Source organism: Marmota flaviventris, chromosome 19, assembly GCF_047511675.1.
Source record: "Marmota flaviventris isolate mMarFla1 chromosome 19, mMarFla1.hap1, whole genome shotgun sequence".
Taxonomy (NCBI): domain Eukaryota; kingdom Metazoa; phylum Chordata; class Mammalia; order Rodentia; family Sciuridae; genus Marmota; species Marmota flaviventris.
In genome coordinates this window covers 16785893-16810859 of record NC_092516.1, presented here as the reverse complement: position 1 = coordinate 16810859, position 24967 = coordinate 16785893, and the positions used below count along the sequence as shown (strand labels likewise).

The following is a 24967-nucleotide window of genomic DNA, read 5'->3' as shown; positions in this document are numbered from 1 at the left end:
TTTCTTGGGAGTATCATTTTTTTTTTAATACAGCAAGATGATGTCACGGTACGGTCCATGGTGGGTCACCCAATCTAGCTGACCCCCAGCCATCAACAGAAGATGTACTCAGGGGATAAATATGGCCATCATGACTACCATGTGACTGAGGCGTCTCGTCCCCTGACGCTCTCTCTCTTTGCTCTGAGAAACAGAAAACCACAGCGCACCTGGCTCTCTGCGGTTCTAATGGCCTAGAGAGCTTTAATCCCTTCCCAGGGGTGATCATTAACATTTTTTAATGCAGGAAATTTACAATCAATATAGCATTTGATGGCTGCTCTTCGCTCCTTCCCCTTGGGTGTGAAAAGAAGCGGAAAATACATTAGGGATGGAGGAAGAGTTAAAAAAAAAGAGAGAGAATTCCAACAGGAAGCCCTGGAAACTGGGGGCAATTTGGGCAGACAGAGGTTCTGAACTCAGAAAAGAGAAGGAGAGAAAGCAAACAATACAAGGTCTAAAGGCAAACTCTAGCAAGACATGCAAAGTCCTTCCAGTCTATGCGTAAGTCAGCCTTTCTAGAACCTTCACTCAGCTCCTTCCATCCTGAAGGGCAGAATCTGGGCCAGGTGTAAACTATCAGACCTTTAGTAATGAAGGGGACTGCCTGACCACCACAGAGACACCAGACGAAATTCAGCAACCAGTCCATCAAGAACCCATTCCAATCTGCCTGCTCTTTCTCATATCTCAGAGACCCTAGTCCTGAGAAATGTCTTATCCTCCGGGCACGGTGGTGCACACCTGTAATCCCAATGTAATTCCAGATATTCAGGAGACCGAGGTTGGAGGATCACAAATTTGAGGCCAGCCTCCGATTAGCAAGAATCTGTCTCAGAACAAACTAAAAAAGGTTGGGAATGTAGCTTAGTGATAGAGCCTCCCTGGGTCCAATCCCTAGTATCATTTAAAAAAAAAATAGATTTCTGCTTTAATGAGTCTATGTGTTTCTCCTTCCCAGTGCTAATCACAACCTACAAGGATGATGTTTTGTTGTATACGTGCTGATCGTCTGCTTTCAGCTCTAATATGTAAGGAGCTATATGAGGAGCGAGGACTTTATCTCACTCACTGCTATATCCACAGTATTTATTGAGCAGCAGGTGCTCAATAAGTATTCTTTGAGTCTGGAAAGCAGGGATACTTCTACCAAGAAGCCTGAAACAGAGCTAGTGATGGAGAGAGAGCTGGATGAACAGAGAGCGGTTAGGAAAAAGAACTAAAAATGGCTGTTTTGGAGGAGACCATTTCTGTTTGTAAAGGGAATAGATCCCAGGGATTCTCTGCTGTGTTTCCATGGGTTGCTTAAAACGGTTAGAACCTTTCATGTCAGTAGCCCTACAAATGAGAAAAGGAGACTCTTCTTACTAAGTTTCAAAGTTTGACCTCAGCTAAGATTTGACTCCAGACCCTGTTAACAGGCTGGTACAAAAATAAGAGCAACAACTTCCTCTTTTATTTAAAAAAAAAAAAAAAAAACTCACTGAACTCTGAACTTCCTCTCTTTTAACCACAACTTACTACTGACTTTTACTTTGGTAAAAATGTTGCCAAACAAATAATCATCGGGCACCTTGCTGGTGCTGACTGATAATTTCAATCCAAAAACTCGGCCTGGAATACTGCCCACTGCTTGTGACCTCCAACAGAGGGACCACTCCTGGAGAAATGGATGGGAAGGGAACGGAAGGACTCAAGGCTGACACTCGGCTTGGCTTTGCCACTGCTACGGTTCCACTCACAAAGCAGACGCTTCCCATGCAAAAATGAAACCGAGCCCAAGTAGGAGGCTATTCTAAGGCACAAATCCACAGCCAGGTGCCCCGCAGGAAGCTGGGACCCTGGTTGTAACAGCCTGACTTTGGTCCCAGGCGCTGTCACTTACTAGGTCTGTGACCTTGGAGAAATGACTTCACTCTCTCTGGGCATCTGTCTGCCCGTGTATTAGAAAGAAGGTTTGTTTTTGCTATGGGTGAGCAATTCCCAACTGGACCCAATCTTCCTTTTTGCAGATAACAAATATAAACTCTCGACCAAAAAAAAAGGAAAACAAAAACAAAAAGTCTAGACTCTGAGGAGAGAACAAAATAAAGATTCTGGAGGGAAGTAGAAACTTGGAAGAAGGGGCTGACCACTCCCCAGCCTTGACACTGAGAGCAGGCTGCAGTGAGAACTAAATGTAGCTAAAACTTCAGTGTAAAAACCCCAAGTCTTCCTGGCATGCAGAACCAGAGGACAGATTTCAGGTCATGCATAGCTGCTGGAAAGTGAGGAGAGAATTTAAAAATAAAGTCAAAAGAAGGAAGCCCCAAATTCTGTGTATCAACACCATCCAAGTGTCTAGCTGACCCTTGGACCGTGCAGGCATATGGCAGCTTCAAAGAAGACTCACAGATAAAATGAAAAACAGAAGTGACATCTGAGCTGATGTCACTAATCAACTGTCCAACCAAGTCAATGGCCTCCCAAATGAAAAATAACAACACTATTCAGAGAAATACAACAGAATCCAGAGTCTCTACAACTTAACATTGATAATGTCTAGGGTATAATCCGAAATGACTTGAAATGGAAAACCAAAATGAAATGACCCAATCTCAAGGGGAAACTACGCCATCAAGGAGAGAAAAGGGGAGGGTAAAAAAAGTCATTCTTACTATCTTGGGGCAATCATCTGAAATTATGTGAGATACAATGCACTCAACAACAGTGGACAGAAAACACGTCTTGAAATGGTCGAAGCCGTAAGAGAATGAAGTACCCAACTAAACAAGATCTCAAGACACAGGGCTCTATCTAGGTTAGCTAATTCAGTGTGGCCTAATGACATCTTTCCACACTGCTATTCACAGCATGCCAGCCTTGTCCCTCATGCACAAAAGAGAGGTGCACAGTTGCAGGCATGACATGAGGCACTTAGGACACAAATCCTTTGTCCTGTGTCCCCATCCTTTCTGCTTTGTACACTGTCCTATGAGGATGTGATTCTTAGAGATATTGCAGCCTTCTTGGGACCAAGAGGGGAGATACTGATGACATTTTTGCAGATGGCAGAGCAAGTAATTGAGAGGAGTCCGAGTCTTTGATGATGCTATTAAGCCTGTCATTAAACCGACCCTGGATCCACCACCCACCTCCAGACATCTTGTTACGTGTTCCATACTAACAACCCAAGCACCCTACCCAAAACAACCACCAGAACTGGAGCACTTGTAACATTTTCTATAAATAGAACACAAGCATGAAAATTTAAATTATTAAATTCTAGCAGGGATACAGCTCTGAGCGCCGCCTCACTCTTTCTGTTTAAAAGGGAGATTTGTGCCAGACATGGTGGCACGTGGCTCTGATCCCCCTGTCTTGGGAGACTAAGGTAGGAGGCTCACAAGTTTGAGGCCAGCCTGGAACCTAGCGAGACCCTGTCTCAAAATTTAATTTTTTTTTTTAAGGTCTGGAGATGTGGCTCAGTGGTAAAGGATCCCTGGGTTCAATCCCCAGTATCAAAAATAATTTTTTAAATAAAAGTAAATAAATAAATGGGAAATATGCATGTATTAGAGAAGTATTTAAGCCATTACAGCACCCAACTGAGACACTCTCCTTTAACAACTAGAGGAATTAAGAAAGGAATTTTTGAAATAACTCTGTAATTCCATTTTGCTTAATATCACACACCATGGAAATTTGTGAGTATCTCCAGTAATATGTTTTAAATATTTTTTAAAAAATATCTCCCTGTATTAATAATCCCCAATTCTTAACTCCCATCCCTGACTTCTCATTATTCCCAATAATGGACACCTATGCCTGAGGACACTACAGGTATCTCAAACCCAACAGATCAATGCAGACACCGCTGTCTTCTCCCCTGAGCCTCCTCCTCCCCTTGTACTTTTTGCTGAAATCTATGATCCCTGTTTGTCAAGTTCCCAAATCTGAACTCCCCTCAATAGCTGACAATGTTCATACCACTTGTTTTCCTGCTATAACCAGCCACAAACCTGGCACAAACACTATCAGATTTGACCCTGGCAACTCTTAAGTCTTCCGGTGACCATTCATCCTTTTTTAAAGAATGGGGAAGCTGGGGACATGAAATTTGCCTAGGGTCACGGATTTGAATACAGATCTAATTTCTCTTTTTCCCTACTTCACAAAGATCATAGAGACCATCACTCAAGAATTTCTCCACGGGCCTTTAAACGTCTTTTATACCCTGCACATTTTCTCTTTGCTTCTGTTTCCCCGTGTGCTCTCTCCTCCCACCTCCCCCAAAGCCACCCTCCCCAGGTCCCCAAGCCCGTCCTCTCTCCCTTCAACACCCAAAGCTGTCAGTCCTATCTCCCTGAGAAGAGTCAGCCTCGTTTTGAATCCTAGAGGTCTCCCTCTCCTGTTTTCATACATCCCCTGCCTTCTCTCTACCCCCTCCAAACCTCTTCTCTAAGCGAAGCCACCCCGGGGACCTTCAACTACTTCCTCTTACCAGTGTGTCCTCTCCCCTGCTTCTCCTCCAGCCTAGCCGACCTTCTTCCTCTCTTTCACTTCTTCCTCTTCCTCAAAACTCAACTGAGAACTCGGGGTCCTCCGTGCAGTCTCCCCAGGACCCTCCCCAACCCCACTATGACAGCACAAATCACACTGTATTATAAATATTTGGTTTATGGATCTGCTCTACCTGCTGGGGGGGCCACAAGGGCAGAAGCACCTTTATTTTCCTATAACCCCCTGTATATCACGGAGTGGCTGAAGATGGCCAACCAGGCTGCCCTGTACGATGAGTCCCTTCCGAGTGGAGTTTGGAAGCACTACACAGGGATCTCAGACTTGGCATGGCCTTTCCCACTCCATGATGTACCAGGGCCTGGGCCAAAGCCTGCTCAGGGCCACTGGCAGAGTCCGTCGAACTTTCGAGATTCAGAAGCAGACGACTACAGAGGATCCCTGACCTAGGATGGCTTGTTCAACTTCTGATTTTTTTCCACTTTATGAGAGCGTAAAAGTGATACTCGTTCAGCGGGAACAGGGCCTCCAGATTTGCATTGTGATCTTTTCCCACGCCAGTGATGTGTGGTGTGACACTCCCCTGAGAAGCTGGACTGCCCCAGCAAATCACACTCCTGGTCCTCCCCACGATCACAACAGCTGTGCTGCTCAGCAACGAGGCTGGGTAGGTTCAGGCTAATCGTGCATTTTTGACTTAGGACATTTTCAACCTTGCAGTGGTTTTATCCAGGATATAATCTTAGCACATGCAGAAAGCATCTGTACTTTTTGGCTATGAGACCAGAGGTAGGTCACTTAATGTCTCTTCCTGGGGTTCATAATGAGACCTCCTAGGGGGCTGTGGACATTCAGGGAGATCACGTATGTGAAGCATTCAGTGCGGGGCCTCAAATAATTAGAAACAGTTCTTCAGGGAGTCTTCACCATTCCGTGGAAGCTCCTGCTAGATGCAGTCCCTCCTTCCTCCCAAATGACTCAAGGACGTTCACAGCCCTCAGCCAGCCCTCCCAGCCCAGCAACTCGGGCATGAAGAAGTCAGGGGACTGTGGTCACATTACCATTGAAAGACCCAAAACCAGGAGCTACTTTCTGAATTCCTTGTTCAGGACTGTGGTTATAAATCGCCAGATGTGTTAATCCCTCACTGGAAAAAAGAAACAACACTTAATGGAAACGTTTCTCCCACTAGAGACTTTCCACTTCCTCTCCGGATGTTGGCAACTGCACCCAACGGTGTGGCAAGCACCCCTTCCTGGCCCGCGAGGTGGACCAGGGAGCCTGCTGATTGCCACTCTGCCTCGCCCTTCCAGGGACCACCCTGACCTTCACCGTCTGAGTGTGGCTGGGCACTCAGACTCTGATGCAGATCGACCCAAATCCAACTCTCCAGCCAATTCTTTATCTTCTCTAAGCCTGTTTCCTTATCTGTGGCTGGGGAGAGTGATACCAGCAAATCTTCATGGAAGGTGCAGATTCAAAGGGATACAGTTTTAGAAATGACCAGCTCCTCCCAACCCTCAAAGGTGAGATGACTTTGTCGTCGTCCTCCTCCTCCTCCTCCTCCTCCTCCTCCTCCTCCTCCTCCTCCTCCTCCTCCTCCTCCTCCTCCTCCTCCTCGTCATCACCATATCATCTGTTCTCAAGCTCCACCTTGGCTTTTCTATGATCCTGAACCCAAATCCGTGTTTGAATCCTAACTGTATAGGACACTGATAAAAGCTCTTCACTGTTCTCTTGGCAGAGAATGAGAACAATACGAGCAGGGACCACACAGGCGGCGGGGAGGATTAAATGAGTTAATATATGTAAAGTACTTCGACCAGCCACCCTCATCGAGAGCACTCAGTAAATGCCAACTTGAGTCAGCAGCATTGGAAATCTTATTTGAAGATGTCCAGGAAATGGAAAATTCCTTCAGCTTATCTGCCCAACTTTCAGAGGCCCTTCTAGGGACTACAGAAATCAACACACTCTCCTCTCTCTCAGACTGGCCTGTCCCTGATTTCTTTCTTCTTTTTTTTTTTTTTTTAACCTCTTGGACTTGACTTTTTTGTCCCATCTGGAGGGCTCTGGCCCTCCTATGGCTGCTGGGCCCCAAATCACAGAGGGCCAGAAGGGAAATACAATGGGGCCAGCTGTCATGGAGGCCCCCACCTACCTAGGGACACCAGAGACTCTAAAGACACACTGAATCGCAGCCCTTGGAAGCCTCAGCTGGAGGTGGCACTCTGCAGGGTCCCGCCATGGGGATCCAACCCCCTCCGTGCCAGCGTGCTGTTCCCCCACCTCCCAGCAGCCCTGAGCAACCCCGACACCCGCCTCCTCCCTCCCTCTGTGCCGGTTCTGATCATAAAACACTTCTTTCTCAGCCCACATTATCCCTCAGGATAAGCAGCTCCTTCTCTCTGCAGGAGACGGACAGCTCTCTGCCAGCACTTGACACAGCACTCTGACACTTCACCCAAGCGACAGGTCAGGCCTGGCAGTTCCACCAAAACCAACAATTCCATTTTTTTTTTAAGAACTCAGATGCCATGCTTCAAATTCTACGTGGAAAAATAACTTTCATCGGTGATGGGTTAAAGCTCCAAGATGATCATCTAAATAATCTGGGGATATTGTGTTGGAGAAGGAATAAAAGTTCTAATTAGAACCAGTTCCAAATCAGGCACTTGTATCATCTCTGAAAATAAATTAAGTTGAACGGCCCATGGGCCAATTTCATGAGGCTCCGGGACTTTCTTCCCTCGACTCTTGACAATTTTCAAACTATGTTGACCAGCCTCACAGTAAGATACACAATTTGCATTTTGACCCAGTTCACACAGGCCCGGATGTGAGGATACGACAGAAAGGATTCATGGAACAATACTTGCCCTTCCTAAGGGTACTCATTCTGATATTTTCTATTCTATTTTTTTTTTCATGGTGTTTGTGACTTACTAAATTGATTTCATGGCCTTATAATGAGAGATGACCCATGAATTTAAAAAAATATATATGTAGAAGAATTCAAGAAAACACTTCCCAAAGTGGAGCTACAATATGGTGCAAGGGTTATGGGCAGGCAAGGCTATGGAGCCATGAAGACCAGCCTTGGAACGTGGCCTAGAGTCTCCTGGAACTTGGGAGAGGACTGCACAAGGGAGAAAGGTGAGTCATGAAGCCCCATTGCCTGGCTGTGAACCCCAGCTCTCCTCTCTGGTAGCCGGGTGGCCTCAGGTAAGCCATTCCCATGTCCCTAGGCCTAGTCCGATTAGGAGTCTCTGTGAATGTGATTCCAGTTCTTGTTAGATACAGTCTGTGAGTATAAGTTTAGTAACTAAACCCATTTGTAAATGATGAGGCTTCTCAGGTTGACAGACAGTCAAGGAGGTCTAGTGTAGACTGAGCCTCTCATGGAGACCTGGAAGCATGTAATGGGTCCCGTCTTGCATCCTCCAAACCCTCCCCGCACCTGCAGGCCCACGGCTCATATCCCAGCTGCTGAGAGGGCTGAAGTCCAATGGCTCGTAGCCATGCCCTCCTGAGACTCCCTCCTTTGAATAGCAGCCCAGAGCCAATGACCACTTCATGCAGATCCACAATGTCTCATTTCTGCAGTGACATCCCAACTCCAGACGTGGGATCAGCTTTGGCCTCCATTATAGCCATGGTGCCAAGATCCTTCTTCTCCCTTCCCTCAATCCCTCAAATGTGCTATTCCCAGGAGATACCTCCCCCCTACCCCATAAACAACCCATGTAAAAAATCTTCACTTTTTAAAACCAGGGAGCAGTGACATTCACCAGGGTTGCAAGAGGAGAACTAAGTCAGAAGGGTGTCTGTTATGGTGGAGATATGAGGTGTCCCCCAAAGGCTCCTGTGTGAAGCAATGCATGATGGTTTATAGGTAAAATCGGGGTTGTGAGAGGGTTGTGAGAGGCTTCCCCTAACCAGTGCATTAATCCACTGATATGGATTATCTGGGTGGTAACAGCAGGTAGAGTATGGCTGGAGGAGACAGAGGTAGATCACTGGGAGTGTGCCTTTGGGGTTTAATTTTGTCCCTGACAAATAGAACCCTCTCTCCCTCTGCTTCCTGGCTCCCATGTCCTGAGCTGCTTTTTTTCCTCCACCGCACTCTGCCGCCATGATGTTCTGCCTCATTGGGGCCCAGAGCAATAGAGTTGGCCAACCATGGACAGAGACCAGGAGCCCGAAATAAAACTTTTCCCCCTCTCAAATTGTTCTTGTCAGGTCTTTTGGTCACCGTGATGAGAAAGCTGTCGAAAACAGTATTCTCAGGACATTTTTCCAAGGACGCTTTTGGGAATTTATGGTGTTTTTTTTTTTTTTTTCAAAACTAATATTTAGGGGCTGGGGATGTGGCTCAAGCGGTGGCGCGCTCACCTGGCATGCATGCGGCCCGGGTTCGATCCTCAGCACCACATACAAACAAAGATGTTGTGTCTGCCAAGAACTAAAAAATAAATATTAAAATTCTCTCTCTCTCTCCCTCCCTCCCTTTAAAAACAAAAAACTAATGTTTAATGAACAATCTCGTGTTCTTTGCCGGCCCCTATCTATTTGAATCCAATGGCACTCTGGGAGGCGGGCTGTCTGTATCTCCACTTCACAGATTTACAGGGTCAAGAAAAGTGCCCCAGACCAGTGGAGGAGCCGCGGTCTGAACCATGCTCTTGACCGGTAGGTCACAAGACCTCATCCACAAGTCCCCTCGCACTTCTGACTCTTTCCCAGATCTCTCCCCCAAGAGCGGGGGCCTTCTTTTCTTTCCTCTTTCTCTCCAGTTCTGCAGGGCCAAGTGGTGGTGGTGGTAGTCCTGAGTGCTAGTACTCAGTAGTACTAGTACTACTGAGTAGTACTCAGTAGTGAGGGTGATGGGATAATTCAGCACTTTGCGGGCACTAAGTCCTAGCTGTACTCTTTTTCATCTCATTTGGCCTCACCCCTTCCTAATGAGGTCCTCTCATTGCCAGGTCTAAGCAGTAAGCATTTGTCCAGGGCCTGCTACAGATTCAAGTTCATTTCGGGAGATGCACACTAAAGCATGTTTTAGAGAGCTAAACACTCCCAAAGGCTACTTTGACCTTGAGGTGGTAGGCTCCAAAAATGTCACAAATTATTTGCAGCTTCTCCCATCAAGAGGATGAATTTATTCTCTCCTCTATTTCCGCCTTTGTTTCTGGGGCAAGCTTGTGATTTGCTTTTACTAACCGACGACGACGGCGTCTGAGCAGAGGCTTCAAGAAGCCAGGCAGCCTCTGTTTGTGCCCAGGGACAGACCCACCACCACGTGAGCAAGCTCGAATGGACCCGCTAGAAGATGAGAGCCCACGTGGAGAAAGGCCCCAGCTTGTGTGTGAACCCAGCCAAGAACAGACTGACCACCACCCAGCCAAAATTACGGACCCACAGAAACTAGAGCTAAATAAAATGAAGGTTATTTTCAGCCACTAATAACTGAGTTTTGTTCAACAACAATAGATAATTCATTTGTTGGGTGTCCGGCCAAATATCTGGAAGTAGGAGCACCAAAGAGCTCTCTTCTGTGTGAGAGAGAACAAATAAGCCAAAGGAAAGGACAATCCTGTGGTCCTGCCTACCCCAGACTGCAATAGTAGTATCTAGAATGTCCACTGGCCACCAGAGGAAGCGAGAATGCTGACAAGAACCAAATGGATCTCACAGCTAAAAACAAGAAGAGGGCTGCTTTATTTTGCTCTTTAGTAACGCAAACGGAACTTGCTCTCCCCGAAATGTACCCGAGTATGTTTGATAAGATAAAGAACTCTGGAGTTTCACAGCTCGGTTTTACTGGTCAAGCAAGAGATAAAATTGGATATATCACCCCCCAAAGGAAGCAATGGGAAACCTGGACTTTGGGGGAACTGGGGCAGTTTCCCAAAACCTGTCTCCTTCTCCTGAACCCAGAGTCAGCCCAAATGTTCCAGCAACCCCTGAAGCTGGTTCTGCCCCAGGCCTGAGTTCTGACCAGCAGAATGGAAACTGAAGTGATAAATGTCCCTTCCAGGGAAAGCGGTTACACAATGAGTGTGCTTTCTCATGATCCTCCCCCCATCCACTGGCCTAATGGAGAGGACCCTGGGGCGGGTAGGATCAGGAAAGTGAAAGATTGCCTGACCAGGATCACCTCCACTGGTCTGTGATGCAAATAAGAAACAGATCTTCTGTCAAGCCACAGAGACTTCAAGGCTTATCTGTTACAGCAGCAGATTCTTACTAATACCTTCTAACAAACATAGGATTTCTCCAATGTAAGTCCTAAAAATAGCTGGTGAGCTCAAGTTTCCCGGGTATTTAACAGAGCTAAATTAATGGGTAGGAAAATTGCCTTGTGGCACTGTTTGCAACTGATGGGCAACACTGAAACAGGAAGCAGATGCTCCCCTCCCCCTCCCACCAAGAAGACAAAACACGGCAAAATCTCTCAATGGGTGAATCCAGAAGGTGCCTGTCTTCCACTGGGGAATTCACTTCTTCCTGCAAAACTGAAAAGTCCCAATTAACATTTCTCATGTTCCTCCTCAGTAATTCAAAACTCTGCACCTTTTGAATTTTTTATAAAGTGTAATATGCATAACAGAGAAGTGCACATACATGAATGGAATCATAGAGACCCCAAGGTCTACATTCTATATGATTCTTCTATTTGATGGAAGTTCAGGAATGGATGGAAGTAATCATAGGTGAAAGGGGGTAGGATAATGATTATTCTTCAGGGAGAGTCTGTGGAAGGTGCTGGCAACGTTGTTTATTGACCTGGGTCCTGGTTCCATGGATGTGTTCAGATTACAGAAGTTCGTTAAGCTACACACTAATGCCTAAATCAAATGACTCCTTCTATCCATTCATTTCTCCCCTGTATGATTCATTCAGTTAGTAGGTGTTTACTGAGCACATACTATAGGCCAAGAATGAAGCGAGGCACGTGGGAACAGTGGAAAACGAGACTGATGTGGTCCTGACTCTCACGCAACCGACACTCCAGTGAGGAAGACATCTGCCAAATGAACAGAACACATCGGTACATACTTAGAAAATGTAAATGAGAAGGAACTAGGAGAGTATCCCGGGGGAACCTGATTTGGAAGGCCAAGGGAAGCTTCTCCAAAGAAGACACTGGCATTCATGGAAGAGCAGGAGGTGAGCAGAGGAAGACGGGGGAAGAGAGAGAGGAATTTGAGCTAAAGAAAGAGCATGTACAGGGCTGGGATTGTGGCTCAGCGGTAGAGCGCTCGCCTAGCCCAGGCAGGGCCCGGGTTCCATCCTCAGCACCACATAAAAATAAAGGCATTGTGTTGTGTCCATCTACACCTAAAAAATAAATATTAAAAAAAAAAAGAAAGAGCATGTACAAAAGTCCTGTGGTGGGCAAGGCTGTGTCATGACTGCAGAAAAACAGCTGTATCTCCAGCTAGAGAGAAAAGAGAGATTGGAAGGTTCCAGATCAAAGACTGGGTCTTAATCCCAGAAAGAATGGGAAGCCGACCTCTAGGGAATGGATGTTCAGCTGAAATAAAAACAGGCCCCTCACTACCCTGTGCCAATCCTGCTTTCCTGAGAGTACTGGGTGGCCCAGAGAGAATCATCAAAGCCCCAGGCATAAACTCTGACTTTCAATTTATCCAGATAACTATTCCCCACAAGGAAAAATACCCACCAATAAATAAATAAATAAATAACCTGGATAAACAACAGAATTCTCGTTTGCATGACTGCCTGAATCCCAAAGGACAGGAGGACCTTGGATACAGGGCTATTCGCAGAAATCGCCACCCTCAGTAAGAAAACTAGACATACAACAGTCTGTGCCCTCCATCTTCCGACATGCTCTCTGCCAGCTTCTTCAACTCGAGAGAGTGCAAATAAAAAACTCCACTCAAAGGGCGAAGGAACTAGAATGCAAAAGATGACATGGCCAGAGTTGTGTTCAAAGTTGAAATGCCATCGACGCGTTTTTCAAAATGAGGTCAGCCGATGGGGTGATCAACAGATTTCCATTCAACTTTCTGAGGTTTCCCACAAATGAGAGCATCGCAAGCTGGAAAAGAGATTCTCAGAACTCTTTTCTTCCTCACCCCAATCAGGTCACCTCTCTGGTCCCAGCTAAGCATCTCTCTCCTGGATCCACCCGTCCTGAGGCTACTGACCAGGGCACGGGAAGCACGACCGTTCTTATCCTCCCCTCCTGCATTAGGAGCTCGCATCTCGCTCCCCCGCGTAAGATCATCAACTCTATAAAGGCCAAGGGCAGTGCCCAGTCCAAAAGGAACAGAAATAGCTGCTTAAGGTGCCAAAGAAACACTTCCCTGCACTCTATAAACTCGGTGCTATCATTATTTCCTTTTAGCTAGGAAGAAGCGAAAGCACAAAGAGTGTAGGTAACGTGGTCAAGGTCCTGCGGCCAGAAGATTGAGCCTTAGCCTGTCCATCTCCCAGGCACAAGCTCATCGCCGCCACGCACCCCATGACCACGCGTTGCTGGAGAAGTGACGGCAGCAGGAAAGGGAGAAGAAGTGGGAGGATTCCTTCCAGAGGAAAACTCACCTAAGGGTGCAGGGAAGGGAGGGATCCCTATTGTTAGAACCACAAAAATAACCCAGTAACCACCCCCCCAAAAAAACAAGAAGATCGACGTCATGACTGACATGGAATTCCAAACCTCTCTTAGGATGCAACAAAGATAGATATATATATTATATATATAGCAACAGCCCCGAGATGTTCCGGTGACACTCCCCCCTTGCTCCTGAGTGGCCATTTCGGGTTCTCCTAAATGACCTCTAACCCCACGAGCCTGGAATGTCAAGGCCTGAGTCACGGCAGTTATCATTTCCAAATGCATCTCATGCTGCTCTCTGGTCATTTCATTCAGCCCAAACATATATCCCCCTTTCAATGACATCAACCCTCACTCCCTGGTCATGACACTTCCACGAGGCCCAGAACCTGCCACGCGGTGTTCATCTTCCTCCTGCTCCCTCTCCCCCAAGCCTCCACCTGTGCTCTCCCCTGCCTAAAACTCCCTCCTCTGTCCCCCACCCCCTTGTCAATCTGGGACCTCCTGCTCCTACTGTGAGACTGTGCCCAAGTATCACCTTCTCTGTGGAATCTTCTCCACCCCTCCCAGAGGAGGAGGGAGGCCATCCAAAGTGTTTTTTTGCCCACGGTGCAGCACTTTTCAGTGTGTGTCAGGACCGACTGGCCATGTGCTGTTCTCCCTTCAAAAGCCCAGGAGAACGAATCTTCAAGGTCAATATCATGGTCTTGTTTCTCTTCAAAGTCCTGACTGCAACCTGACATCATGTTGCACATTTGCTCTGTGCTGTTGGTCTATGGCTCTCCTCCTTCTACTAGGATGTAAATCCCATGGGGGGGGGGGGGTGGGGACAGGGGACACTGTTTTTATTCAGTGCTCTAGTTCCAATGCCTAGAATGGTACCTGATCTATGGTAGGCACTTGATAAATATTTATTGAGTGAATACATAGATGGACAGATGGATGGATGAATGGATGGATGGAACAGCAGCTGGGTAGAGAGGATGGATGAATGGGTGGGCGGGTAAAAAGGGAGGATCCTATGTCACCTGCCTCCAGGTCACAGAGTGATGAAGAGAGAGTCAAGATTTAAAATCAGGTCTGTGCGATGTTTCAGGCTGAAGTCTCAAGCCCAATTCTATGCTGTCTTTCTAGAAAGTTTAGTTTCTCAGCAGCACCAGGAAAAATAGAAAGAATGTTGGAATTCCCCATAGAACATGGTCGTGGCTGAATAACTAACGCTGCGGATCTACTACTTGGCAAATGCGATTTCCATCTACTTAGCAAATGCCAGGATTCAAAGGACAGGCCCAGAACCCTCCTGGTCTGGGTGTGAGCTCCTCATATGACTCAGTAGGACTACTTTCTGCCTGTGGACTGAGGGAGAAGGAAGTACCAAGAGACACAAGCAATCACGAGAAGACGTTAAAAGGTAACAACACCACCATGATTAATCCTGAACCCAAGCTACCACCTCTACCAGACCCTGTGTGGCTGCACCTCTCAACCCCCTGGAACACTGAGTGAGCTTCCAACACAGATATTTCCCAGAAGAACACAGAAAGTCTCCTTCCCTATCCACCAGGAGGAAAAGCTAGTATCAAATCAAGCCCCGAGGCCCAGGAGGTCCAAGATCCAAACTGGGTAAAATGAGAAAATAAATAAATATGTAGGATTCTATATTACAGATAGAAATAAATAAGTAGGATTACAGATAGAAACCAAGGTCTCTTTATATTCTCATAATTCCCTATTCTTCCTCTATAATAAAAAAAATAAAGAAAACTCAATGAGTATTTACTAAGTGTCCATATTCGTGTCCGAAAGATGTTAAAAGTCAAACAGCACCAAACTGAGACTCCTTGCTTAATAGGAAGATGGAAAGCAAGTGAACAAAGGATGGGTCTCCACGTGTGATTTAATGCTGAGGGTCATGAAACCACTTAAAAAATGTCTTCAGGGCTGGGGCTGTAGCTCAGTAGTAGAGCACTTGCCTGGCATGTGTGAGGCACTGGGTTCCATCCTCAGCACCGCATATAAATAAATAAAATAAAGGTCCATTGACAACTAAAAAAATATTTTAAAAAAAATCTTCAAATGAGAGAAAACACTGTCTAAGACAAAGCAATAATATGCAATACATCAGGGAGAGACCCGGGGTGAGGGGTGGATCTGGAAATAATGCAAGTAATCCTGGGCCCCTGGGAACTGGCACTCCGCTCTGTTCTGGTCTTTCTTTTTATTTTGTGCCTATTGGCTCAAATTTGCTCTTTCACCTCTGAAACAGTCTTATTTTTCAGCTTTAGAACAGCCATCTCAAACTGCAAACCCTGGGGGGAAAAAAGAGAGTCAGCTCATCATCGGAGTTCCTAACTAAGAAGAGATGAAGTTCGGTGCATCTCTCACTGCGTGGAAGGCCATCTTGAGTGGCTCTCTTGTGCTGCCCAGGTCTCCTCTTGCAGCCACGGCACAAGCAAAGGCTGGGCTCCTCCACATATCTTTATGCAGCATATGAACAGTTTCACACTATAGATTTTTTTAAATATTTATTTTTTAGTTTTAGGTGGACACAATATCTTTATTTTATTTTTTATGTGGTACTAAGGATCGAACCCAGATGGCTCACGTATGCTAGGCAAGCACTCTAACACTTGAGCCACAACCCCAGCCCCACACTACAGACTTTTAGCTCTAGACCCTGATAATGTGGGCTTTTCCCAGTTACCTCAGAGAATGGGAACTTGGAATGTTGTTTTTTTTTAATTCCCAGACCAAAGAATTTCCTGACTCCATCTCCAGCCATTACAGAGGTTGATCTCCCATTACACAGTCTCATAGCACCTCATGCATTTCCTCCAAAATACTTAATAAAAGTGAAATTAAGTCTTGGTGCCATGATTTGAAGAAAGCCTTATCTCCCATCACCACACTGTAAGCTCCATGATAGTAGAGATCACCCTAAAAGCATTCAGCATTATTTCCTGACATCAAAAATCATTCCTGACACATACAACTTAATCAGTGAATGCTTTTTAGAAAGATGGATGAATGGATGGATGGATGGATGAAGGGATGGAGGGAGGGATGGGAGGATGGATGATGGATAGACAGATGGATGGATGGATGGATGGAAAGATGGATGGATGGAGGGAGGGAGGGAGAAATGAATGGATGGATAGATGCATGGATAGATGGATGGATGATGGATGGATGAATGGATGAATGAATGAATGGTCAATGGATAGATGGATGAATAAATGGAAGGATGAATAAGTGGAAACTGTATATATGTGGTGAAAAGACAACTTTTCTGCAGACTTTCAGAGAGCCATCACACCTCCAAATGTCACATGTAAACACTTTTGTGTTGTATTCTCTGTAAAAAGGCCAGCATTCCATCTATGAAATATCATACACTTTCAATGGAGAAATAGGATGAATGAAGTCAAAGAATACATGATGTTATACCCAATGCCAAAAATGACAAGGGCCCAAGCCTTTGAAGGATGGCCCAAGCCATCCTCAGCTGGTGCGCTTTTCAGAGGATCCTCCCGTGCACCCCAAAACTAACTGTATTACAGAATCCAAAGACCAGATCATGGATTTAAAAATAATACTCCATAATTTAACTTAAATAGACAACTGAAAAGTATCAAAAGGAAATGCATACTTTTCAGAATTATGATGTAACGATCTACTTACATATGTGTGCATGCCTGCCTGTGCGTCTGTGTGTGTATGGAGAGGGACAGAGACAGGGACAGAGAAAGAGAGTGTAGAGGTATTCCCACAGCAAGAATGTGCACAAATCATTTCCAAACCCTAAGTTCATTTCTTGGCCAATTACCTTCTCTTATATGTTTTCCTTTATTGACCTCAATACATTATAAACATGCCACAGCTGGTTCTGGGCAATACCTGGAGTATCACTAGTATTGCAAATAATATATTTTAATTAGTTTCTAAGAACCTGTATATCATATCAACTAGATTTTCAAAGGTCATATTTTCCATATTTACTTAGAAAGGCATTCTGTTGCTCAGTGACCAAGCTTCAGGCATCCCTGGAGTGCTCTACAGCTCAAAATGAATTTTCTGTTGCCTCTCCAACAGAATCAACCCTCCTTTTTAAGACCCAACGTTAACCCACTCCAAAGATTCTTATTTCAATTGGGACACTAAGCCTGAAATCCCACTTCAGGTGAGAAAAAGAAAAGAGCCAAATTATCAAACCCAAAGTCAAAAGGCTTCTCTGTCTTTTATCCTCATCGAAACCCCCAGGACCCATTCAAAATGGGCCAAAAGGTGAGTGGGGTTTGGTTCACAGGCCTCTGGGATTAGAGGTATCCAACAACTTGTCGGCGGACTTAGTCATTTTTTTTAATGGCCTTCTTTATGATTTTACTGAGAAAGTTCAACCTGAAGTACACAGTGTTATATTATAAATTCATAGGGAAAACTACGCTCAAAATAAAATTAACCTTTGATTCACTTTTTACGTGTGTGTGTGTGTGTGTGTGTGTGTGTGTTGGGGATTGAACCTAGGACCTTGCACATGCAAGGCTAATGTTCGACCACTGAGCTACACTCAAACTCTCATTCCTCTTTGATTACATGAAAAATATTCCAACCTATATATGCTAATTAGACACTAAAATAAGCTTCTGCTCTGTAGGGTTGCTATCTGGCGGAAACAAATACAACTGGTTGGATTCACGTAATACTTTAAGATTTATAATAATTTTAATTATAAACATAAAAAAGGAGTTTTTGAATCTGCACAGGAAAGGGAAGAGCAGATTTACTAATCATCATCATCCATTCTAGCTCTTCATAGTCAGAAAATTAGCGCCCTGGGGTTTTTGCTAGAGAGTCCATGGCAAGTTCAGATCTTTCTCACAAGGAAAGATGGTGCTCACCAAGCCTGGCTCTCCGGCTCTAGACACTGAACTGTGTACTCGCTGGCGTCACTCAAAGCCTATAGAGAAACAGACCTAAAACAGAAACCCCATCTAAGCACATGAAACAGGCATAGTCATTTAGTGTGTTCCAGAATTAACTCTTTCCCACTTTGACACAGTTTGCTATCACTATCCAGTAATATTGATCATCTCACAGCCATTCATACTTACAGTGGATATTTCTCGGCAGGCCCTCCTTACTCCTCCCGATAACCCCATAAAGTAGGCATCATGATCCCCATTTTATAGATGAGGAGGCCCCGGCTACAACAAAGGGAATGATTTGCCAAGGGTCACACAGTGAGTAGGTGGCAGATCAGAGATGTGAGCCCAGGTCCATCTAACTCCAATCTCACGCTATATATTTTGGATCTTTACTATTTTACAGTCTGTTTCTACTGAAGTGACTTTCTTATAAATAAATAAATAAATAAATAAATAAATTTTCTCTCTGCCAAACTGCAAAATCTTTTGGGCGAAGAATTGAATTCCACCCACAATGGCTTGTCTCAATTATAACCAAAGCATAAACACAGGTTCTAGGCTCTTCTAAAGAATGCCAGAGAGAGAAGTCTGCTTGTGTGAGGGATCCCACTTCTAATCCAGAATGTAGGCAATGTCACAACAGGGATCCTCAGTCCCGATCCCCTGTCACCAGAAGCATTGTTAAACTACCTCCCAGAGAGTGGTTTTATTTAAAAAGACAGTGAAAACAGAAAGGGAGAAATTATGTAGCAGTCAACTTAGAGTTTTGTCCTGTAGCAGCACAAAAGCAAGAAAATCTATCCTTAAGCTCCCCTGGGCACATAAAAATCCATAATTTCCCATGGTTTATGAACTTTTCCATCGGTCCACTCCCAGCTCACACCAACATCCCCAATTTGCGTGACAGCATAATGAAGCCTGGGGGCGGCTCTCTCTGGCCTCTTTGCCTTAGGATCAGCCCACACACCTCCCACACAAGAATGGCAGAAGGTTTATCCTCTCTGTGTCTCCACTTTAGAAAGGGAAACTCCCCTCCCCCAGCTAGCTCTTGGCTGGGAACCCGGCTACCTGAATTTCCCAAGGCTCCCTGGCAGCAGGTGGGACCATGTGATCAAGTTCTAGCTGAGAGGATGCACGCCAAAGTCTCTGGAATCAACTTCCACAAGTGACCCTGAGTGTGTGTCTGTCCTTTTGAAGGACCTTGGGCTCTCTCTGGACTATTGACTTAGGTGAAAAAAATAAAGCCTAATGTGTTTTCTATTAAAATGTTGATCCCATTCTAAGTAGGATTCACTTTAAGAGGAAATATCTGGTACCCAGAAATAATCAGATAAGAAGGAGCTCCTCTATGATTCCAGAATTAATCCCAGGCAATGCTCAATGCCAGGGATAAATTTCGTTCCTTCCTGGATATACCCCATCCTAAATATCTCAATGCCAGGGACTGACAATCGGTCACACCTGCTCTCTTCTCCTCCCTATTCCGACCCAAGTGAAATACACTGTCAACAGCAGCAACCCAAGGTAACCACATGTTCACAGCTGAATTTTGACTCTTACTCAGCTAACAGTTCCATGGCAAAGCAACCCTACAGAGCTGCCCTACCGTGGCAGGTAGTTTGGAGACAACTGTAACAGCTGATTCTTTCCTGAGAGGTAATTCTGCACCACATTCTGGTCCAAGCATCTTAAATATTGTAATGACTTACAGCTGTTCAGCAACTCTAAGGTGGGTACTGTTATTGGCCCCATTCTTCAGATAAAGAATCTGAGGTACAAAGAAAGTAATTAAGTCTCAAAGTCATGATTCGACCCCACACTAACTTACTTGGTAGCCTCTGCACATGCCCACAGGGTGAGGGGTAAGAAGATGATTTAAAAGATTTTTTTTAAAAAGTGGGCCAGGGGAGCTGGGGTTGTGGCTCAGTAGTAGAATACTTGCCTAGCATGCATGAGGCACTGGGTTTGATCCCCAGCACCATATAAAAATTAAACAAATAAAATAAAGGTACTGTGTCCATCTATAACTAAAAAAATATTTTAAAAAAAGTGGGCCAGGGGCTGGGGCTACAGCTCAGTAGCAAAGTGATAGTATGCATAAGGCACTGGGTTCAATCCTCAGCACCACATAAAAATTAACAAATAAAATAAAGGCATTCTGTCCATCTACAACTACAAAAAGAAAAAAAATGTATTTAAAGTGGGCCAGGTGTGGTGGTGTAGGCCGGTAATCCCAGGGGCTCAGGAGGCTGAGACAGGAGGATCAGCCTCAGCAACTTAGCAAGGCCCTAAGCAACTTAGCAAGACCCTGTCTCAAAATAAAATATAAAAAGGGCTGGGATGTGGGTCAGTAGTTAAGCACCCCTGGGTTCAATCCATTCTACAAAAATAATAAATAAATAACAAATAAATAAATGAGAAAGGCACTCCTATCTCTAAAGTATCCATACTTCATTAGAAATTTTAATTCGTTCTTTCTCATTACATCAGAAAACTCCTATCATTTCCCAGGCTTTGAACAAAAGGGTCTCCTGCTTCTGATGTGCCAAATCCACACATTCCAAAGTGACTTTCCTGGCCATCAATAATGTCAGAGCTCACAGCCCAAGAGAGCAGCAGCAAAAAATGTTTAAAAGTCACCCCTGACCTCGGCAAGACACGAAGACAGAAACCCATTTGTGGAATGGAGAAAGGCAATCTCAGAAAAGAAATGACACATTCGGGCACCAAATTGCCACTGGTATTTTCTTTGGGGGCGGGGGAGGGGTCAGACAAAGTTCTAGAAATCGATCCAAGTCATTTGTACCTGGGCCCAAGTGTTTGCCATTTAAAGGGATCTGGGAAGTCCTCTGGTGGGTGGCATGAGATTGAGGCTCCAAATCTTGGTAAGAGAGGCAGGGGCATTGAGTCTGTCCTGCCCCAGATATCAGAAAAGAGCCAGCATCTCAGAGAACAGCAGTGCCATGCTCCAGAGTGTACACAACTCACAATGCCATCTCCACTCACCAGGGATCTCTTTGCTTTTCCCTGGAGAGTCAAGGCAACCACTAAACCTTGGTGAGTGCCAAGTCGTATTTCAAACCTTCCATCACTCAAGTGCTTTCTTCTTCTTGTCTAAACCCAGTGCGCCAGGATGTTCAATTGACCCCGGGGGTCACATAGTAGAAATGTGCCGTTTTTCATGAAACTCAACTGCTCTTGCTTAAAAGTGGAGGGGAAGCAAACAAAATTTCCAGACCAGAGGTTGCAAATTCAAATACCTACAGGGGCCAAAAGGGGATGAAGCAGGCCAGGTGGGAATGAACTGGGACAAAATGGTGAATGTGAGTGCCCCAGCTACAAAAACAGCTGCTCTCAGTTCCAAATGATTGCTCTAACATCAAAGGGAGACTATTTCTCAGCAAAGTAGAAGTTGGAAATTCAGATGTATGTGAAACCTCCCCGTTCTAAAATGCTGACATCTAATTCACAAAATGTTTAAGCTATCCTCGGGGATAAACAAGTCCTTGCATGAGATGGCTTTGGAGAGCCCATTTGTAACCCCGACACCACCCAAGGTCACTTTACACCTGATCAAAATAGGCTGGGCATGCCTGGCTCGAGTCCAGGGTCTCCGACCAGATGCAAGGACCCAGGTAACTTGGGAGTCTTTCCTGTTTCTACCCACAAGATAGAAAGGACAATTTAAACCAGGATCTGAGAGGCACCCCATCTGGAACCACTTCTTTCAGAGGAGGAGGCGGCCCAGGGGATACCACAGTTGCTTTTCTAGGGGAGGCGCCAGATGCAGAGGAGGCAGCCACCTGCGGAGACCTCTGTAAAGCAGGAGAAGAAGCAAAACTTCCCTGTGCGACGAAGGGCAATAGCAGGAAAAGGGGCAAGAAAGGTCCTCCCAGAAAGGGTCTCCGGAGACTCAAGCAGGATCGGACCCCTTTCCACTCTTCCATTCCTGGGAAAGGACAAAGGATGGATGCATTTCCTCCACTTTTAGGGCCTCCAGCTCCACGGGGCCTTTCCTGAATGGAGCATCACTGTCCCATACACACACACTTCCTAAAAGGACCCTTTTATGGTGAAGAATTCCTAGCCTGGGAGGTCACTCTGACAGGCGGGATTCCTTCCGCTCTACCAACTCGATCCCTTCTGTCAAGTCTTTTTTCACCCTCTCCTCCCACAAACGGCATCCCCAAAGCCCCAGAGCCTACCTTGACACTGGAATCCCTGCTTCCCGAAGCCCCTGCAAAGGCAGAAGGAGGCATGTCAGCCAGAGGGGCCCAGCCACCAGCTAGTTCTCCCACAGTCACCCGCTCGCTTCCCCTGCCCTCTAAGCCAGCCAGGTGCAATCTCCCAGCCACAGGCGGGTGCCCAAGAGTCTTCCGCCTTGGGGAGGTGGGTGTAGGTGGCAACTCAGCGGTAACCCCCACCTTCCGTCACCCGAGCAAGACAGAGGGGACTGCGACCACCAGGTGGCAGGATGGGGGCGTGGATGGGGGGCGGTGAGCATTTCCGTTGGAGTGGGGGCGGAAGGCAGGCTAGAGACCTGCCGTAGAGATGCCCCGAGTGCCCTCGGGCAAAGAGAAGAAATACAGACCCAGGCAGAGGGAGGAAGAGAGGGACCCCGAGGCAGTGGCGGTGTCCCCTGGGGACTAGGAAGGTGAAAAGGACGCCCCATGCCTGAAGGGACAGGGAGAAGAAAGGGCTCCCCCGCAGTGATGTGAGGGGGAGGACTGATCAGTGGGAAGGGAACCCAGGCCCTCGGGGAGGCGCAATAAGAGATAACCCAGAGAACTGCTCTGGGGACTCGGAGGAGGAAAGGATGTCCCATGCCCTCAGGGAGATTGCAGAGGACACCTCCCCCCGGGGTGCTGCCCCGGGAAAGGAGGGGTGAGGGTTGGGGCGCCTGGAGCCCGGAAGAAGGCAGAGAGGTAGGGAACCCCAGGAGAGAGGGCACCCGAGGGGCTGCCCTGCGGAGATGGGACAGACACTCGGTGCTCCGAGCCAGCCGGCGAAAAAGCGCCCGCGATGCTGCCCATAGGTACTCTAGAGGCTCCTGGGGGCAAGAGAGGGCAGGAGGTGCCTCCCAGCCAGCCGTCTGGGACCAGAGGACCGGGCACCTGCGGGACTGTCCATCAGGGAGTTCGGGCCAGAAGGGTCCAGGGGAGAGCCTGGGGCGAGGGGTACCGGCGTGGCTTCTCCCTCGGGAGCACCGAGGGCTCGGAGAGGGGGGTCCCCGCGCGCGGCACTGCCCTCGGGGGGCCCCCGGGAAGGTGCCCTGCGCCAGCGCGCTCTCACCAGATGAAGTCGGTGCAGTGGCTGCAGAAGGTGGGCTGCTTGAAGAAGCGGGCGGTGAATTTGTGGTTCTTCACCTCGTGCACGTTCTTTTGCCGGAGGGCGCCTTTGCGGGCGAAGCGCACGGTGCTCTCCTCGCCCTCGTTCGGCGGCGGCCCCGCAGCCGGGTCAGCCATCTTGCGCGCGGGGAGCGGGAGCCCGAGAGGTGCCGGCCCCGGGGCCGCGGGACCGCGGGCTGCGGGGCCCGGAAGGCGCGGGAGGAGGCGGCCGCTGCTGCCGCCCGGGGCCGCGGGCGCTTCCCCTGCGCCGGCTCTGGCGGCGGCGGCGCGCGGAGCTGGGCTGTCACTCGCCCAGCTGCTGCCGCTGGTCCAGCTGCGCTTGGCACCGCTGGCCCCAGCTGCGGGGGAGGGAGGCGGAGCCTGCCCCGGGCTCCGCCTCCCTCATTTGCATCGCGCCCAGGCCCCGCCCAGCGCCGCCAGCTGCTTTACATATTGGCACCCCCCGCGGCTGCCGGCCTCCCAGCGAAGGGTTAGCCGCAGCGCTGCGGCGCGGGGACCGCAGCCTACGTTCGTCTGCTCCCAGCCTCGCCCCCTACCCAGTCTTCGGTCCTGGGGTCCTGGTTTGCTTTAAGGAGATGAGCACCTCAGTGCCTCCGCCCTGGGGAGTAACGACAGCGGAAGGACCTTTGGGGATTAGGAGGGGGAGAAGGGGAGCCGAGGGCCCAGCAGATTCCACCCTGGCCTCTGCAGAGAGACTGGTACCCATCCACCCCCATGCATCCCATTGGTCATTCTGCACGCGTCTCCTGGAGGGATGGGCTCTCTCTGTCACTCATCCGGAAAGGCCTGTGGCTGCACACCCTTACACACACATACATACACACGTTCTGCAGAGGTAGGGGAGGAGCGATCTTTGTTTTATATATATCTAACTCCACCACAAAGAAGATTCTGGGGTTTGCTTGCCTGAATTATGTAGAAGAAATCTCTCCCTATGTTCTGTTCTTCCCTTCCACAGAGACTCTGTTTCCTCAACTGTAAAATGGGGCTAATAGAGAGATTTAATAGTTCCGTGTTTCCTCAAATTTAATTCACTTGGGACTCATCTTTACAAATTCTGGTCATATTTGTGCCCCATTTTTTTTACACGTCTATCTGGCTTGATCTATTCAAATATGAGTAGCAAGAGGTATTGTGAGAAACTTTTCCTGTTACTCATCCACCCAAAGCATCTAAGACAGATGCCTTCTATTACCTGCTAGAGAAAAGATTGGCAAACGTCGGAGAGATGCCCAAGACACATGAATAGACAACTCAGTAGACTCTCTCCTTGATGCATCCCGGAAGACAGGGACGAAGCTAAGAGGGTGGTAACTGTCAGGAGGTGCAACCGGGAGTTATCCAAGGCCCTGTCCATACCCTGCACTTTCTCTCTCCAACCCCCATCATCTGGGAATGAAGCACTGCTTTGGACAATGAGCTCCTTCAGTTGGCCAAGATGCTGTGCTAGAAGGAGCTGCTTACCATCATGTCACTGGGTGTCCAGCTCAGAGTCTGACACCTAAGAGCCAAATAAATATTGGTTGAAGGAGTGAGTGGGTGAACAGGTGAGTGAACATTTTTTA

General features: G+C 47.2%; 1 protein-coding gene and 1 long non-coding RNA gene across 3 annotated transcripts in view; one reads left to right on the top strand and one right to left on the bottom strand.

Moving 5' to 3' along the window:
* Window positions 1–23549, bottom strand: part of Prkcb (protein kinase C beta) — a 296917-nt gene extending 273368 nt beyond the window's left edge. Inside the window, exons 1-2 of one of the 2 annotated variants that reach the window (XM_071605798.1) lie at window positions 23347–23549; window positions 22260–22291 (exon numbers count right to left, since the gene is read on the bottom strand). In XM_071605798.1, coding sequence (XP_071461899.1) covers window positions 22260–22291; window positions 23347–23519 — 205 coding nt within the window. In that variant the 5' untranslated portion in view covers window positions 23520–23549. The remainder of the gene's footprint in view (window positions 1–22259; window positions 22292–23346) is intronic. The other variant, XM_071605799.1, reaches the window with a different exon arrangement.
* On the top strand, window positions 7614–15996 carry LOC139702980 (uncharacterized). The gene is made up of 2 exons (XR_011705535.1): window positions 7614–7695; window positions 15409–15996. It is a non-coding gene; the product is annotated as an uncharacterized lncRNA (long non-coding RNA).
* Window positions 23550–24967: the final 1418 nt, after the last annotated feature.